The sequence below is a fragment of the Antechinus flavipes genome, chromosome 2 (assembly GCF_016432865.1).
Source record: "Antechinus flavipes isolate AdamAnt ecotype Samford, QLD, Australia chromosome 2, AdamAnt_v2, whole genome shotgun sequence".
Classification (NCBI taxonomy): domain Eukaryota; kingdom Metazoa; phylum Chordata; class Mammalia; order Dasyuromorphia; family Dasyuridae; genus Antechinus; species Antechinus flavipes.
Window position 1 is genome coordinate 580,143,782 of NC_067399.1, and position 15,045 is coordinate 580,158,826.

Here is a 15,045-nt window from a genome sequence, read left to right on the forward strand (position 1 = left end):
ACAATCGTTCCACTATCCAAAAAGGTACCTCACTTGAAAAATGGGATTTCTTCCCTGCCTCTCCCTTCCCCCCCCAACAGTAATTTGAAAACTGCCTTATGTAATATGTGGAAATATAAATGTGTATGTATTTTTAGTTTACCAGAAAGCCCTCTCATGCCAAGGCTGAGTTGTCAAATGTCAAGTCTGAACTGAGAACAAATGTTACAGCTAAACTACTGGTTCTTAAAAATAATAGCTCTAGCAACATACCTTTAAATATAGCAAGGCTACTAAGCACCACTATAATTTTAAAAATCCAAGTCAAAAACAAGGCTAGAGAGCTTAGAAGCCCTGCAGGGCAAGAAAGGGACTAGGAGGAGGGAGGGAAAAAACATCAGAACAGTAGCAGGAACAAAATCCCTCCCAAATGAAAGCCTCCTTCCTCAGGGAAGACCCATTCCCCTATGTTTGGCTTCGTAATTTCTCCCAGAAGCCTTTGTGGAAAGAGACTGTGCTAGTTGTCATTTGAAAGTGGGCTGCCTTGTTCTTCTCATTGGAAAAAAAAAAAGCACACTGGTTGTAGGTAAGTAAGCACAAGTCCTGCCGTTGCATAATCGAGTGTGTAGGCGGGACTGTTCACAATGAGCAGTTTGAAAGGCAGCTCTCTGAAGTACTGAACCCCAGTTATCACATGGAATTCGGCTACAGACACAGATAGATATTATATATATTTTACTGAGGCTTTTGATATCCATGGTAACAAGCAGGCTTCCTCCTCACAGAGAAAGAAGCCTTTCCGCTGGGATATGCTGTGACCTGAATAGCAAAGACAGACGGGCAATCCTCCCTACTTGCTATTTCTCACTCAGCTATTTGGGAATTTAGCTCTTTCAATTCCAGGCACTTCCATTTTGCTCTAGAAGACTTTCAGCATCAATGGTACCTCCCTTGCCACACATCTGCCCCTACGCTACCTGTGCTGCCCTGAAATGCTAGGCAACAGGTGCCACAGAAACTCTAACAAAGAGAAAAAAGAGAATGTTCTTTACAGCTGGAACACCACAGACCAGTACCTTGATGTACATGGAGTGAGCCAGACATAATTTCAGAATTCAGCCACTCTTCCCCTAAATACGTATATACATTAGGCATAATTCCAGGCAAATGAAGTGATTTTTTTGTTGCTATTTTAAAGTGAGTCACCAAATATATTCTGTTTACAAGACCATCCCACAAGTTACAACAAATTTATACATAACTGAAAAAAAAAATCCACTTCATTTTAAAAATTTCAGTCACAAAAGAGGATTTTGCTTATGTGTTTTTACAGGGGTAAGACACTAGAATACTGGAAGAAGCAAACAAAACATCATTAGTCAAATCCAAAACCCTTCATATCTACTTGGAGGGTTTTAGGGAAGGAGAGTCTAAAGCACAAAGCCATGAAAGACAGAATAACTAAAAAGTTGTATATATCATAACAATGGATAACTCAAGATTCTTGACCATCCTAACATGAAAGACACATGCTGAGCTTCTGTAACCTTCCCCAATACATGTCTACACATAACACTTAATTGAATGGGCTGAAGTTTCCTTCTTGGCTTCAAAATACATTTTTAGGTGTGGAGGTGGAGGGTGGAAGAGAAAGTTTCATCCACTTTCTGAAGTGAGAATTAAGTACTTAGTTCTCCTGTACAACAGACCTAAGTCTTTCTAAGCCTCAGTTAGTATTTATTATTTAGTTTTGATTGCTGCTCCCTCTAAAAGACCTAATCTAAAAGCATAGTCCACCAGCCCTTAAAACCACTCTGCAGGAGGGCTCACCATCAGAGGAAGGTGGTGTGGTTCCTAGAGGTGTGGCAGGGGTCGTTGGAACAGGGCTAACAGGGGTGGTCATCAAGCCCATTTCAGGATGGCTCTAAAGAAAAACAAAGACACCTAAGTATAGCAAACAAAAATCTGTTCCCTCCCAGCACTATCTGTTTAGCCTTACTCTATGTGGGTACAGTAGTCTGTTTAATTAAATAGAAAGCCCACAAAAACACAAGGGTCTTTTTCCAGGGTCTATGTAGAGCCAAATAGTGTTGTGCTCAATAAATATAAACCAAGAACTCTGTGGGTATGTTTCTTCTAACATGTCAGAACTTAAGAAAAGATCCTTATTACATAAGCTTTTCTACAGAACCACCCCAAAAGAAGCAAGAATATGCAAACACACAAGATGACGCTTATAACAAGTAGGACAGTGGTAGCTCTGGGACTAAAAAGAGACTATTTTTACCAAAACAAGCAAAAATGTATGTCTACCTCATGTTTTTATAACTCTATGACTCACAAAATAGGCTACATAATGCAGGTGAGCCAAGAATCAGAAAAACCTATGGCTTTATGACCCTCTACAATTCTATGGCAAAGAAGAATGGGTGGGTGACACAGACCAAGAGAATCCTCCTAGTCAGGACTGAAACAAAGGAGTCAAAAGGCCACACCTAATCCCATCAACTTCATCAGCTAAGGGCAACCAAATTAAAACTATTGCCACTACTATTTTTGACTCTCAAGAAATAGGTCTAACTGGTCTCAAGACAAGGTCCTAAGACTTAATAGGAACATTGAATAAAGTCACTCATATTAGTCATAGACAAGAAAGTCAATCTTTAAAATGGTATCTTCCTAGACAAAAACATTAATTCAAATAAGACCTTATTTTTCTGAGGATGCATAACGTGGATGTCTTAAAAGAAAATTTTTTAATTACAAAGGGGAAAATTTCTTTAAAAAAAAAAAAAGCCCACATACATATTTTAAATGGCCCAACTTCAGAATAAAACCACTTTATCAATTTTTAAATACAGTTTTCACAGATAGCACTTGAGTTCTCAGTATATTTTGGTTCTTCCTGTGTACTGACCCCTAAGAACATCCCTCCAGCACATTGCCGTGTTTTCATGTGCTTGTGTGACTCCTTACTTTCAATTTTCATAAACCACCTTGCCTACTAATAGCAATGTGCTCTCCTATCCTAACTTTGTGCTAGATAGGATTTCCTCTATTTCCTTCTTTCAAAGTTGGTGAGATCACAGAGAAGCGATTTAGCCTGTTTTATCTCCTACTGTAATTTACTAGTGATTTGTAAAGATGAAAAGAATGACACAAAAATCCAGATGGATAGATAATACTATGGTATTTCTAGTGAGCAAAATGAAATAATCCCAACTCATTTGGATTAACTGGATCAGCAACATGGTCAAGACCATTAATCATTCATCTTAGGCCCACTTCAGCACCAGATGGAAACATACACATTTGAGGATACTGAAAAACAAAAGTAACTGATAAACTCTAAGTTACTATCATTCCCAGAGGCCAAACAATATTTAAATAGGCTAGTTCTAAATACAATATTGCAAGGGAGACTTTATATGATAATCAGCCCGTACTAGGTTCAGAAAAGAAAAAGGACTTGTGTTTTCCTTGCACCAACAAACCTGTGCTAATACTGTGATGAAATTCCGGTTTAAATGAACAGCTTCATAAAGTGCCAGAAGAATAGCCTCATTGGTTCTGGGAAAGGAGAGAAAAGATCAGAGGCTCTCTAGTTTGAGGTTAATCAATTTAACACAATGCAATCTATATTAATGTTTTTCCCACCCCATCACCACCTCTCAGTTTCCCATGATTCTAAACTTCATGTCAATTTCATTCATACCAGCCTTCTCCACCTGAATACCTCCTTTATCCCTGGCCCACAAACCACTTTCTCAACATATGTGCCCAGAGATCTACAGATAGGTTGGGTTAGTTTCCTCAAGGGTTCTCCTTATCATCTTCATTTACCCATTTCCCTTTCTTCATCCCTTGCCATTCCAGCAAATCACAGGATCAGAGGTTTAAAGCTTCAAGCTACTGAGTCCAACCACTTCATTTTACAGATGAGGAAAATGAGGTAAAGACAGGTTGAGTGATTTGCTCAAGTTCCCAAAGCTGGTAAGTTCATGAAGTGGTATATGAACACAAGTGTTCCTGCCTCCAAGTCCTGAAACCTATACTCTTGACTCTTTCCAAATTGGATCTTTTAAAGAACCACCAGTCTCTAAATCCTTCAGCAGCTTTGCTCCTCATCTCTACTTCCACTTCACTCTCAAGAAAGCCTGGAACAACTTTAGAACTTCCTGAGAAACAATGGGCATCAGGCCAAGAAAGAGGGCCTGTTATTATCTAAAACCTCAGGAACACAATGATGAATCACACACACACACACACACACACACACACACACACACACACACACACAATTTGAATCCTGGAAAGATTTACAAGAAGTGACATTTTCCATTTCTAATTCCAGCTGGCAAGCCCACCACTAAAGCCCAAGCCACTGCAGAGAGAATGTCAATGTACTTACTGAACAGAAATGTTCTCATGGGCATCTGCTATGAACATGCTGCCCACCTGTGGAGGAAAGGAGAATTGCAGGGTGTCAGGAAAGATCAGTTTAACTTTGGCATCCTCCCCAAGAAAGTAGCAGTAACTGACATTTAAAAAGAGTTCTAAAGTTTTGCAAAGCACTTAATATATATCAGGCCACACGTGAGGAGTCTTTGGCCTCTCGGTTAAAAAAAAAATTCACCAAGTCCTCTAAATCTAAAAAGGGACTTTATAAGAAAATTTCCTAAATACTGAGGCATTTATTTAACTCCTTTGAGCTAAACATATGAGTTCTCAGACAGGGTAGTTAACAAGTCCTAGATAATTACCCCTAACCCTAGATGAAAACAGCCAATGACAAACACTCTCTGCAGCATAAGGGTAATCACTCAAGACAAGAGCCTCATTCAGACCAGCAGGATGAATACAGAGAGGCTTGGAGAGACCTACATGGACTGATGCTAAGTGAGATGAGCAGAACCAGGAGATCATTATACACTTTGACAACGATATTGTATGAGGATGTATTCTGATGGAAGTGGATTTCTATGACAAAGAGACCTAACTGAGTTTCAATGGATAAATGATGGACAGAAACAGCTACACCCAAAGAAGGAACACTGGGAAATGAATGTGAACTATTTGCATTTTTGATTTTCTTCCCGAGTTATTTTTACCTTCTGAATCCAATTCTCCCTGTGCAACAGGAGAACTGTTCGGTTCTGTAAATATGTATTGTATCTAGGATATACTGCAACATATTTAACATATATAGGACTGCTTGCCATCTTGGGGGGAGATGGAGGGAGGGAAGGGAAAAAAAACGAAACATAAGCGAGTGCAAGGGATAATGTTGTAAAAAAATTACCCTGGCATGGATTCTGTCAATACAAAGTTATTATTAAATAAAATTAAATTAAAAATAAATAAATAAATACAGATTTAAAAAAAAAAAAGAGCCTCATTCAAAAAGAGCTTCCCAGAAACTTGTAAGCCCCAGGGGCTACCCAAGAGTGCACAGGCCACATTCATATTGTGATACACAAATCACAAAGAATCAAAATGCTAGAAAAGGAGTGGTCCTTTGATATCACCTAGTCCAACTCTTCTGTTATACAGAGAAGGAAAAAGATAATAAGATGATTTAGCCAAGGGAATAAATATCTTCTGAGTCCCACAAGGGTTCCTCCAAACACCACTCTATACCACCTCTGAGAACCATAAACATTTTTATTTATGATTCCAGTCACAGAAGCTTCATGGGTTGAGGAAGCTTCAGAGGTATCAAAAAGCACCATCTTCCCTCTCTTCCCCACACATAAGCAGTCTCTCTCTCTCTCTCTCTCTCTCTCTCTCTCTCTCACACACACACACACACAAACGTAAACATTAATAACTTGTTCACTACTGCCAACAACTCTACAATTGGGGCTTCATTCCTTAATCTTAAGATTTCTTATCTCCAGTTAATCTACAAACTTGTGACAACCCAAGGTTTGATTAGTCATTTGTAACTCAATGCTAGTGAATTCGTTAATCTTACTGCAGACCGGGTTTTGGCAGGAAATAGGAACTTAGAGATACTGGGTAACTGAGGAAGAAGCAAGTGAGGGATGTTAGGGGGAAAGAGAAGAGAAGTGGGGGAGAGGGAAAGGCTACGGGCAAAGAAAGAGGCAGAGTAGAACAGTACCCCCGCCAAAAAAAAAAAGGAATGAGAACTCTAAAAATTAAGATCTAGTTCTGACTACTAATAATTAACTGTATAAACTTAGTCAAATATTTTCCCATATCTGGACTTCAATTATCTCATTTATGAAAAGTAGAACTGAAATAGAATAATTTCTAAAATTCTGACATCTAATTCTATTTCTATGATACCTATTTTGCCAATTTCATCCCTGGTATGAATCCAGCAGCGACCTCATCATTAGGACTATGTGTATGATGGACACCAAAGTTTCTAACATTTGAGGACTTACTCACTCAGGCCTCCTTGTAGATTTGTCTCACTGGTTAATATGGAAATATATTGCATGACTACATATATACATATATGTATCAGAGTGTTTACAATCTCAAAAAAAAAGAAGGATGAGGAAGGGAAGGAATTACAAATTATAAAATCATATTTACAAAATTTCTTTATATGTAATGTTATATGGAAAATTATAAATTATTTAAAAGTATTAAAAAGAATGTTAAAAATTATTTTTATATATAATTTTGAGAAAAAACAAAATGTTCTTAGAACTTGTCTCAAAAATCATCTCCAAAGAACCCAAGACAAAATACTTTCTGTTGCTCCAACTGGTTTTATTACAGTTTCCCTCACTGTCCCTGTACCAGCAATTCTTCAGCTTGATGTCAGAGAACAGAACACTGGACAACGAGTCAGAAAACCTATCTTATCTCAGACATTTACTAGCTCTGTGACCGTAAGCAAATCAAACCACTTCAATTTCCTCAATGGTAAAATGGGAATAATAATTGCATTTATGTCAAAGGAATGTTGTGAGGATCAATGAGATAATATATGTAATGAACTTTGCAAATTGTAAAGTACTATATAAATGCTATAATATTATTATTATTATTATTATCTGAACAGAGGTTTGGTGACCTGTCCAGATGTCATCCATTTCTGAGCAACGATGGACAGACTTACCATGTTAGTTAGGGCTGAGAAAAAGCCACTCTGGTGTTCTTCTTCCTTATCTTTGTATTGCCTGAACAAACAAAAGAAAACAAATTTCATTCAAATTTGGTAAAATTTACCAAGTGAATGGTTCTGTCTTAGGTACTCTGAGCAAAACAAGCAAATTAAAGCATGAAATATCTTCACGGACACTAGTCAGTCATCTTTGGAGAAAACAATCATAGTACACACCTGGCCTCTGCAGTTGCCCCAGCTGCCCCAAAGTTACAACATGCACCAAAATGCATGTTCACTTTGGAAAGGCTTGGAAAGAAGGAATGAGAAGTGTGAAGATCCTACACCATATGGGTGATTCCGTTATTTCCTAAACAGATTGTTACTTGAAAACCGTGACAGGGAAATTACTTTAAGACCATTGCTGTGAAAATCTTGTTTATCTTTGAAGGGAAAGGAAGGAGATAAACTATTTGTGATAACAGGATGTTTCTGAAATTCTAATACCCTGTTTTTTGGGAAGAAAGAATAGACAAGAGCTGGGAAAACCTGACCGGCACAAGTGGAGGCACTAATAGGCCTGTGTCCACCAACACTAGCTCCTCTCTCATTCATATGAAGGGGCAAATCTATAAGCAAGCCCTCTGGAAAAGAGACTATCGACAGTTGCAATTGATCCCTGCTACAAAGGAAATCACCTTTTACAATTTACGATCTCAAAGAGAATTATGTGCCTAAACTTCAAATGTTCTTTTCTTGTTTTTGTGTCATGTATATGGAAGTATTAAAGTTTGTAAGGGAGAATGCTGAGTGGTTAAAACCAGGTACATTATCCTATTCTCACCCCCTCCTCACAATTTTAAGAATTGATTCCTACAGTAAAGGCAACCTATTATGAAACAGATAATCCAGGAGATCAGCATCCAATGTCATTTTCTTTTTGCAAACTGGATCCCAGTGTACTCCCAGCGTAAGAGCGTATGGATATCATCCACAGTCTTTACTCACCAAGACCTCTGATGCAAACCTGTTTCTAACTCAGTCAATTAATACTGGCTGAGAATCAAAACCACATCTGGAAAGGTGGCCTTACCTGTTATATTCAGACAAAGCCTGAGCAATCACAAGCCCCATTCCCTGCAAAGAGACAAGACAACATAATAGGAGAGTGAGTAGCCCTTTGCGATCAAGAAATCACTAGACATTCTCCTCCTAGCCCAACCCCAGAAAGTCGTATCTTAAGGGTTATTGCTGTGGAGGAGAAATTGCATGAGCAAGGAAATGTCCAGAAGAAGAAAGGCACTTCTTCCAAGAGAGATTTTTCAGATCTCATTTTCTAACTCAATGCTCCCAGACATTATTAAAATACAGTAACAAGGAGTAAGATAGACTAACCCAGATCATTGTCAGTTTCAGGGGGAACATTTCTGTCTTAGAAGTGCAGACTGAGTTGGACTCTTCAAATAAAAAGCTCTTAAATGTTTCCAAAACAACCACAACATGTGAGAGAATGAGTCCCATGACAAATGAGAGTGTATGTAGGACAAGCCTCTTCCTTTAAGGCAGTAAGAAAACAAAAGTACAAAGTGAAAGAACATCTGATGCACCAGGTAGCTTACCATTCTTCCCTGGAGACTTCCTGAGTGAATAATAAGAATTAACTAAGACACCCAGAAGGGGAGTGTTTAAGCACAAAATTTACCTAAGGGAAGTCAAAGCTCATGATGGGGAGATGAAAAAGGGACATAATTTAGGAGTCTGGAGTCCTGTTTTCCTCCTTTAATTGACACTTCTTCTACACAGATAAAACACTGCTCTCATTCTCAGGAAAATATGTCCTTCCCCTTTCAACTTTACCAAGAGAAGGCCTACAAATAAGTATTTTCTGGCTAACTTTCAAAAGGAACCTATCCCCTCTTGGTCTCAAAAGTCCCCCAGACCATTGGCCCTGCTTTCAATTCAATTCCTAAAGCCACTATCTAGGGAAATAACCTCTGGAGAGAAATTGGCTACCACCAATACCAATTGCTGCTGAGGCAGGCAAAACAATATAGTCAAGAGCAGTAAGGCATCCTGAAACAAAGAAAGTATCATGTGCCCAGCATGTCAAACCACTACTAACACCAACAATCAGATCATCAGCTCTACTACTAGCCTAGGCCCTGGAACCAGCAGAAGCTATAGTGACCAGTTCATAGAAGTGACAGAACTACAATAAACTGAAGTTCCTAAAGACTCAGGAAAGAAAGTTGTTAGCACCATCAAATGACTCAACATTAAAAACCATATGGCTTTATCAATAGAAATGAAATGAAAGAAGAGACATTACAATCTGCTTTACTATTATTATACCTTTGCTATTATATATTATACATTATACAGGCTATTCCAACTTGAAGCTGAAACCTCCTATAAGTGTTGTTTCTCTCTTTAGAATGTTAGCTCCTTGAGCAAAGCTTTTCCATTTGTATTTTGCATCCAGTAAATATTTAATCAATGATTTTTCAATCATGCAATCCTTTGAGGGAATAGAAAATAATCAAGTTCAAAATGAAAAGCAACTATGGCCATTCAAATGTGTCAATACCTGGGCCATTTTGCCATGACCATTAAATTTCTTCCTACATTCCTCCAGTCCTCAGAGCTCATAAATCCAAGAGCCCCCAAAGCAGGACTCTACAAAGAAATGTAGTGTCCCTTTATACAGGACCACATGAAATCCAAACAGTAAGCCAGGGCTGTTAAGAAATGCCTGTGACGACAATTTTCAGAGGATGAAATTGAAACTATTACCACTCATATGAAAGAGTGTTCCAAATCATTATTGATCAGAGAAATGCAAATTAAGACAACTCTGAGATACCACTACACACCTGTCAGATTGGCTAAGATGATAGGAAAAAATGATGAATGTTGGAGGGGATGCGGGAAAACTGGGACACTAATGCATTGTTGGTGGAGTTGTGAACAAATCCAACCATTCTGATGCCCAAAAAATTATCAAATTGTGCTTTGATCCAGCAGTGTTTCTAATGGGCTTATATCCCAAAGAAATACTAAAGAAGGGAAAGGGACCTGTATGTGCCAAAATGTTTGTAGCAGCCCTATTTGTACTGGCTAGAAACTGGAAAATGAATGGATGCCCATCAATTGGAGAATGGCTGGGTAAATTGTGGTATATGAATGTTATAGAATATTATTGTTCTGTAAGAAATGACCAGCAGGATGAATACAGAGAGGACTGGCGAGACTTACATGAACTGATGCTAAGTGAAATGAGCAGAACCAGGAGATCATTATACACTTCAACAACGATATTGTATGAGGATGTATTCTGATAGAAGTGGATTTCTTTGACAAAGAGACCTAACTGAGTTTCAATTGATAAATGACAGACAAAAGCAGCTACACCCAAAGAAAGAACACTGGGAAACGAATGTGAACTAGCTGCATTTTTGTTTTTCTTCCCGGGTTATTTATACCTTCTGAATCCAATTCTCCCTATGCAACAAGAGAACTGTTTGGTTCTGCAAACATATATTGTATCTAGGATTTACTGCAACATATCAAACATATAAAGGACTGCTTGCCATCTAGGGGAGAGGGTGGAGGGAGGGAGGGGGAAAAAAAATTGGAACAGAAACGAGTGCAAAAAATAATGTTGTAAAAAAAAAAAAAAAATACCCTGGCATGGATTCTGTCAATATAAAGTAATTATTAAATAAAAATTAAAAAAAAAAAAAAAAGAAAGAAATGCCTGTGATACAGAACACAGGCTCAATCAGAGAAGACAGTATACAAAAGGTGCTAAATACTCACATTGAGGGTGGCTTCGTCATCCACAATAGACAACTTCACAATATAAGGGTTCACGGACTGTTAAACAAAAGAAGAGGATCCAGGTTAGTTTGGCCTAGTTTAATAAAAAACCCATTACCTAGTTAGCAAAGCACTGAACTAAAATGCTTCCACAGGGACTTAGTTCTTTGTTTCTGTCAATACACAATGCTTCCTTCCCACCATACTTCAAGCCACCCAGTTTCCATCCATCCTGCCTGACTCCTAATAAGCGACTAAACTTTCAGAGCATATACACACCCACAAAGTCCTTCACTCCCTCAACTAGTCTGAAAAAAACTCAGGACTACAATCAGCCCCTCCAGTCTCTTTGATCAGTCGCTTTTAAGAGGTAAGTGAACACTCTGCAAAACCACTGCTATCTTATTCTGCCAACAATTTGCTGAGTCCATGGGGACAACTGACTCTGAGGATCCAGAAGCATCTTCTTCCCCAGCAGGCACTTCTTTGTAAGTTGCTAGCTTGCACTTATGGAGCATTTTCATCCCGAAGGCTCCCCAACCATTTCACCAGCCACACACAGGGTCTGATTCACCCACCCATGAAACAAAGCCACCTTGGGGGTGGAAAGTGGCAGCTGCTTAACAGTCAGAGAGAGGCTGTTTATGGATCTGGCACCCAAATAACACTGCAGGGGGAACTGAAGGAAACAGGATATAATCACCCAAACTACAATCTGGCCGAGGACACTGGGACTTAGTGACTGTCCCATCACTTGCTGTACTGGAAGATTTCTTTAGCACCTCCAGACCCACTCCCAGCTTGGCATCATATGAAAATAGACAGCGTCAAAGTGAATAAATTGTTGAACCAACACTTATGAAACTGAACAAGCACTAGTAATCCGTCCCCCTAATAATGTCCACCCTTGGCTATTCAAGGATATCACATTGTCTTAGGTAGCTCAGTAAATAGTTTTCAAAACCCAAGAGGATCGGGGAATAATAGTTCTCAGATCGATGGGTTTTACAACTACCAAGGAAACCCATTATTGAAGGGGTTGGAAACCTTCTGTGAAAGACACTAATGTAACCAGGGTTCCTTAACTAAACAGCCTACTCCTCCACGTAGACCCTATTAAAACTAATTTCCAGGGGCATCTTTACTGTCTTAGTAGGATGCAGGAAAAGATAATGTTCCATTATTAAAAACTTCTATTGGAAAAAGGATTCGTATATGAAAACTGAGGGTCCTGGGCTCATTTCATTTGCTGCCTGTTTGATCTCTCCAACATTTTTTCCCACAGTTAACAGGCAAATGCTGCTGCTCACATTACAAGCTCCAGAGGAAATGCAATGGCACCCAAGTGTTCAAAAGGACAAAGTCAGCACTAAGCTGAACAGGAAATGCTGCCACATTTGGTGACATGTCGTCAGGCAAGAAATGCTTACCTTGCCCAGGTTGGGTTATTTCAAAGCACAACAAGATTACAGGGTTACACACTCTGAGCTGGAAGGGACCTTAGAAATTACTCAAATAATTTCTACCTTAGGCCTCACTTAACCAATAATCTAAAAATGACCATGGTATCTATTGCACTCAATAGTCCCCCATTCAACCAGCTGAGTTATAGAATGCTGTGTCCATGTTAACAAGGGACAGAGTAACTTCTGAGGGTAGAGATAAGATGGCAGAGAATAGACAAGATTTTGCCTGAGCTTTCCCTGGCTTCCCTCAGAATCAACATTGGATCAAGCCTCTGAATGGGTTTTGGAGTGACAGAATCCACAAATATTTGGAGTGTAACAAATTTCCAACAGAAAATATTTTGAAAGGAGTTCAGCAAAGGCCTGTCTCATTTGGGTAGAGGGGAACACTACCCAGTGCAGGTGAAGAGCAAGGAGGCCCAGAGCAGAAAGGCCCCACACAGGTAATCTGGTAGGAGGCTCTTGGCCAAAATATAGCAGCATTGGCTACTCTGTCCCAGTTCAAAAGTCAGTGGATAAATAGACTAGGTGTGAGACCTCCAACACAATTGCAGAAGACAAAGAATGAGCCTCTGAACCCTAGCAAAAGAGACGGGACTAGGGCACACCCAGCCAACTTGGAGCAATACTACCAGTCCCAGGGCATCATAAAATTCCTATCATCCAGGAAAGAAAGTATCTCCCCTGGGCTGTAGAAGCAGAATTAAACCTTTAAAAAAAAAAAAAAAAGCAAAAAAGCAAGGGAGACAGGGAAGAATAGTCTTCAAATCCTGAGGACACTAAAAGCAAAAACAAGATATAAGAGTACACTGCAGCCATTATTTTAGAAGCTGTGAATAAAAATGAATAGCATGAATAAAAATGTTCCCCCATGAAACCTACTTGCTTATGTTCCTTTCAAAGCTTGTTCTCTGGTTCAAAAGAAAATCCTTTTAAACAAACAAACAAAAAAAAAAAATAGGAACAACTAAAAACAGATATAAAAAACAAAATTAAGTTCTGGGAGAACTTCATGCTGAACTAGCTGCTAGGAACTAAGTTATTGCTTTTTTCACAGAAAGGTGGCCAAGGTTTTATGAATCACAAAATAATAACAGTTAGCATTTTAAGTGTATTTCCTCATTTGATCTTCACAATGTTCCTTTAAGTTTAGTGCTATTATTTCCTCAAATTTTCAAAAAAGGGAACTGAAGCAAAGATGAAGTGACTTGTCCAGTATCACTTAGGCAGGATCTGAATTAAGTTTCCTTGATGCCAAATGTAGGGCTCTACCCACTGAACAACCAAGCTGCCAAAATTTACTATTCCATGGGCATAAATCATGTTATATATATATTTTTTTCAGCTTGTTGTTCTTTTAGCCTCAGGACCTATTTTCACACCACAAGGCAATTTTAAAAACATACAAAGTCTTCACAGAATCATTCCAATTTATAGGCTTATATTTAAAAAAAGATAAGCAGAACTTGTCTTTACTTCCCTCTCAAGACTTTTTCCTTTATGCCTTTCCTATGTCTATAGAGGAGACAATCAAACAGTAAAGCATGGGTAATTGTGCCCTGACCACCACCACCCCCTTGTTCCTAAGGTCAGCCTAATGCATTATTCCCCTTCTTCAAAGCTGACCAGGTATCAAACCTCTTTGCTGACCCAAACAACTTTCTTGAGAGGGAGAAGCAGTAGGAATACACACAGTAACTCAGAATGGTTTATACAGAATTCCATGTGTATATGTTACTGACAGCCATTTGATTTTAAGTTCATCCAGAATTTCTCACAGTCTTGTAAAATTCCCTTTTCCTTCATGGTTACCAAGATGCCTTAATAGCTTCTAATAAAGGACTGTTACTAAATGCTGCAGAGCCAGATAAGTTTTGCCCATCAGCCTGCTTTAGTTTGCCACTTTTAACTCTTTCAGAATCTTCTGAAGAACCAAAACATAAAATGGCTTAGAAACAGATTCTTTCCACTACTCCTCCTCTGTAACGTTCACTATTTCAGACTATTTCAGAGATTGTTAATGAGTTTAGCCAGGTCCAATTTCCTCACAAAGAAAGCAAGCTGATTTCACGTCATCTGCATCCAAGCAAGATGTTTGGAGATGAATTACCCTTGTCATATAAAACTCAATTCCTTTCAACTTACCCCAGTGATTTTTCTCTGCTATTTTTCCATACAGCTATAGGAAGTCTCTAGAGTAAATGTAAAAGCTGGGGTTTATGAACTCGCTTTTTAAAAAAATATGGTGAGAACTCTATTTCAATATAATTGATTTCCTTATGTTATTTAAATTTTTTATTCCAAAAAGGGATCCTGAAGTTTCATTAAGACTTCCAAAAAGGCCAGTGACACCAAAAAAGTTAAGAACCTCTACTCTAGAGATATGAGAAAAATCAAAATGGTCATCAAGTCAAGTCTTCCAAGTTTTTACAAAATAACAGGTATTTGTGATCAATGACATTTGTTTGTAGTTCCATCGTTCTATTACTTTCTTCCTACACCATTCTACAAGAGAACATTTGACTCCTGGGAATTTATGGCTAATTAATTTTGATCCAAAGGTTCCAATTCGTCTTTGAACAGTGAACAGTGTTCCCCTCTTTTGCTTTTCTACTCAAGAAAGTGAGTCTAGTGTTTGTATTATCCATAAATTTTCTCCTCAACCAGAATGAACAAAGGCTGACAAGTATCACAAAA

At 38.6% G+C, this 15,045-nt stretch overlaps 1 protein-coding gene across 4 annotated transcripts in view; it reads right to left on the bottom strand.

The window, feature by feature from the left end:
• Positions 1–15,045, bottom strand: part of ARMH3 (armadillo like helical domain containing 3) — a 224,625-nt gene that overhangs the window by 174,753 nt on the left and 34,827 nt on the right. For all 4 annotated transcript variants that reach the window (XR_007951113.1, XM_051981286.1, XM_051981285.1 and 1 more), the window contains 6 exons: positions 10,883–10,939; positions 8,157–8,200; positions 7,079–7,139; positions 4,391–4,437; positions 3,474–3,549; positions 1,810–1,903 (listed from right to left, as the gene is read on the bottom strand). Coding sequence is in view for 3 of the 4 variants with exons in the window: in XM_051981286.1 (XP_051837246.1) it covers positions 1,810–1,903; positions 3,474–3,549; positions 4,391–4,437; positions 7,079–7,139; positions 8,157–8,200; positions 10,883–10,939 (379 nt within the window). In the remaining variant the exon portion in view is untranslated. The remainder of the gene's footprint in view (positions 1–1,809; positions 1,904–3,473; positions 3,550–4,390; positions 4,438–7,078; positions 7,140–8,156; positions 8,201–10,882; positions 10,940–15,045) is intronic.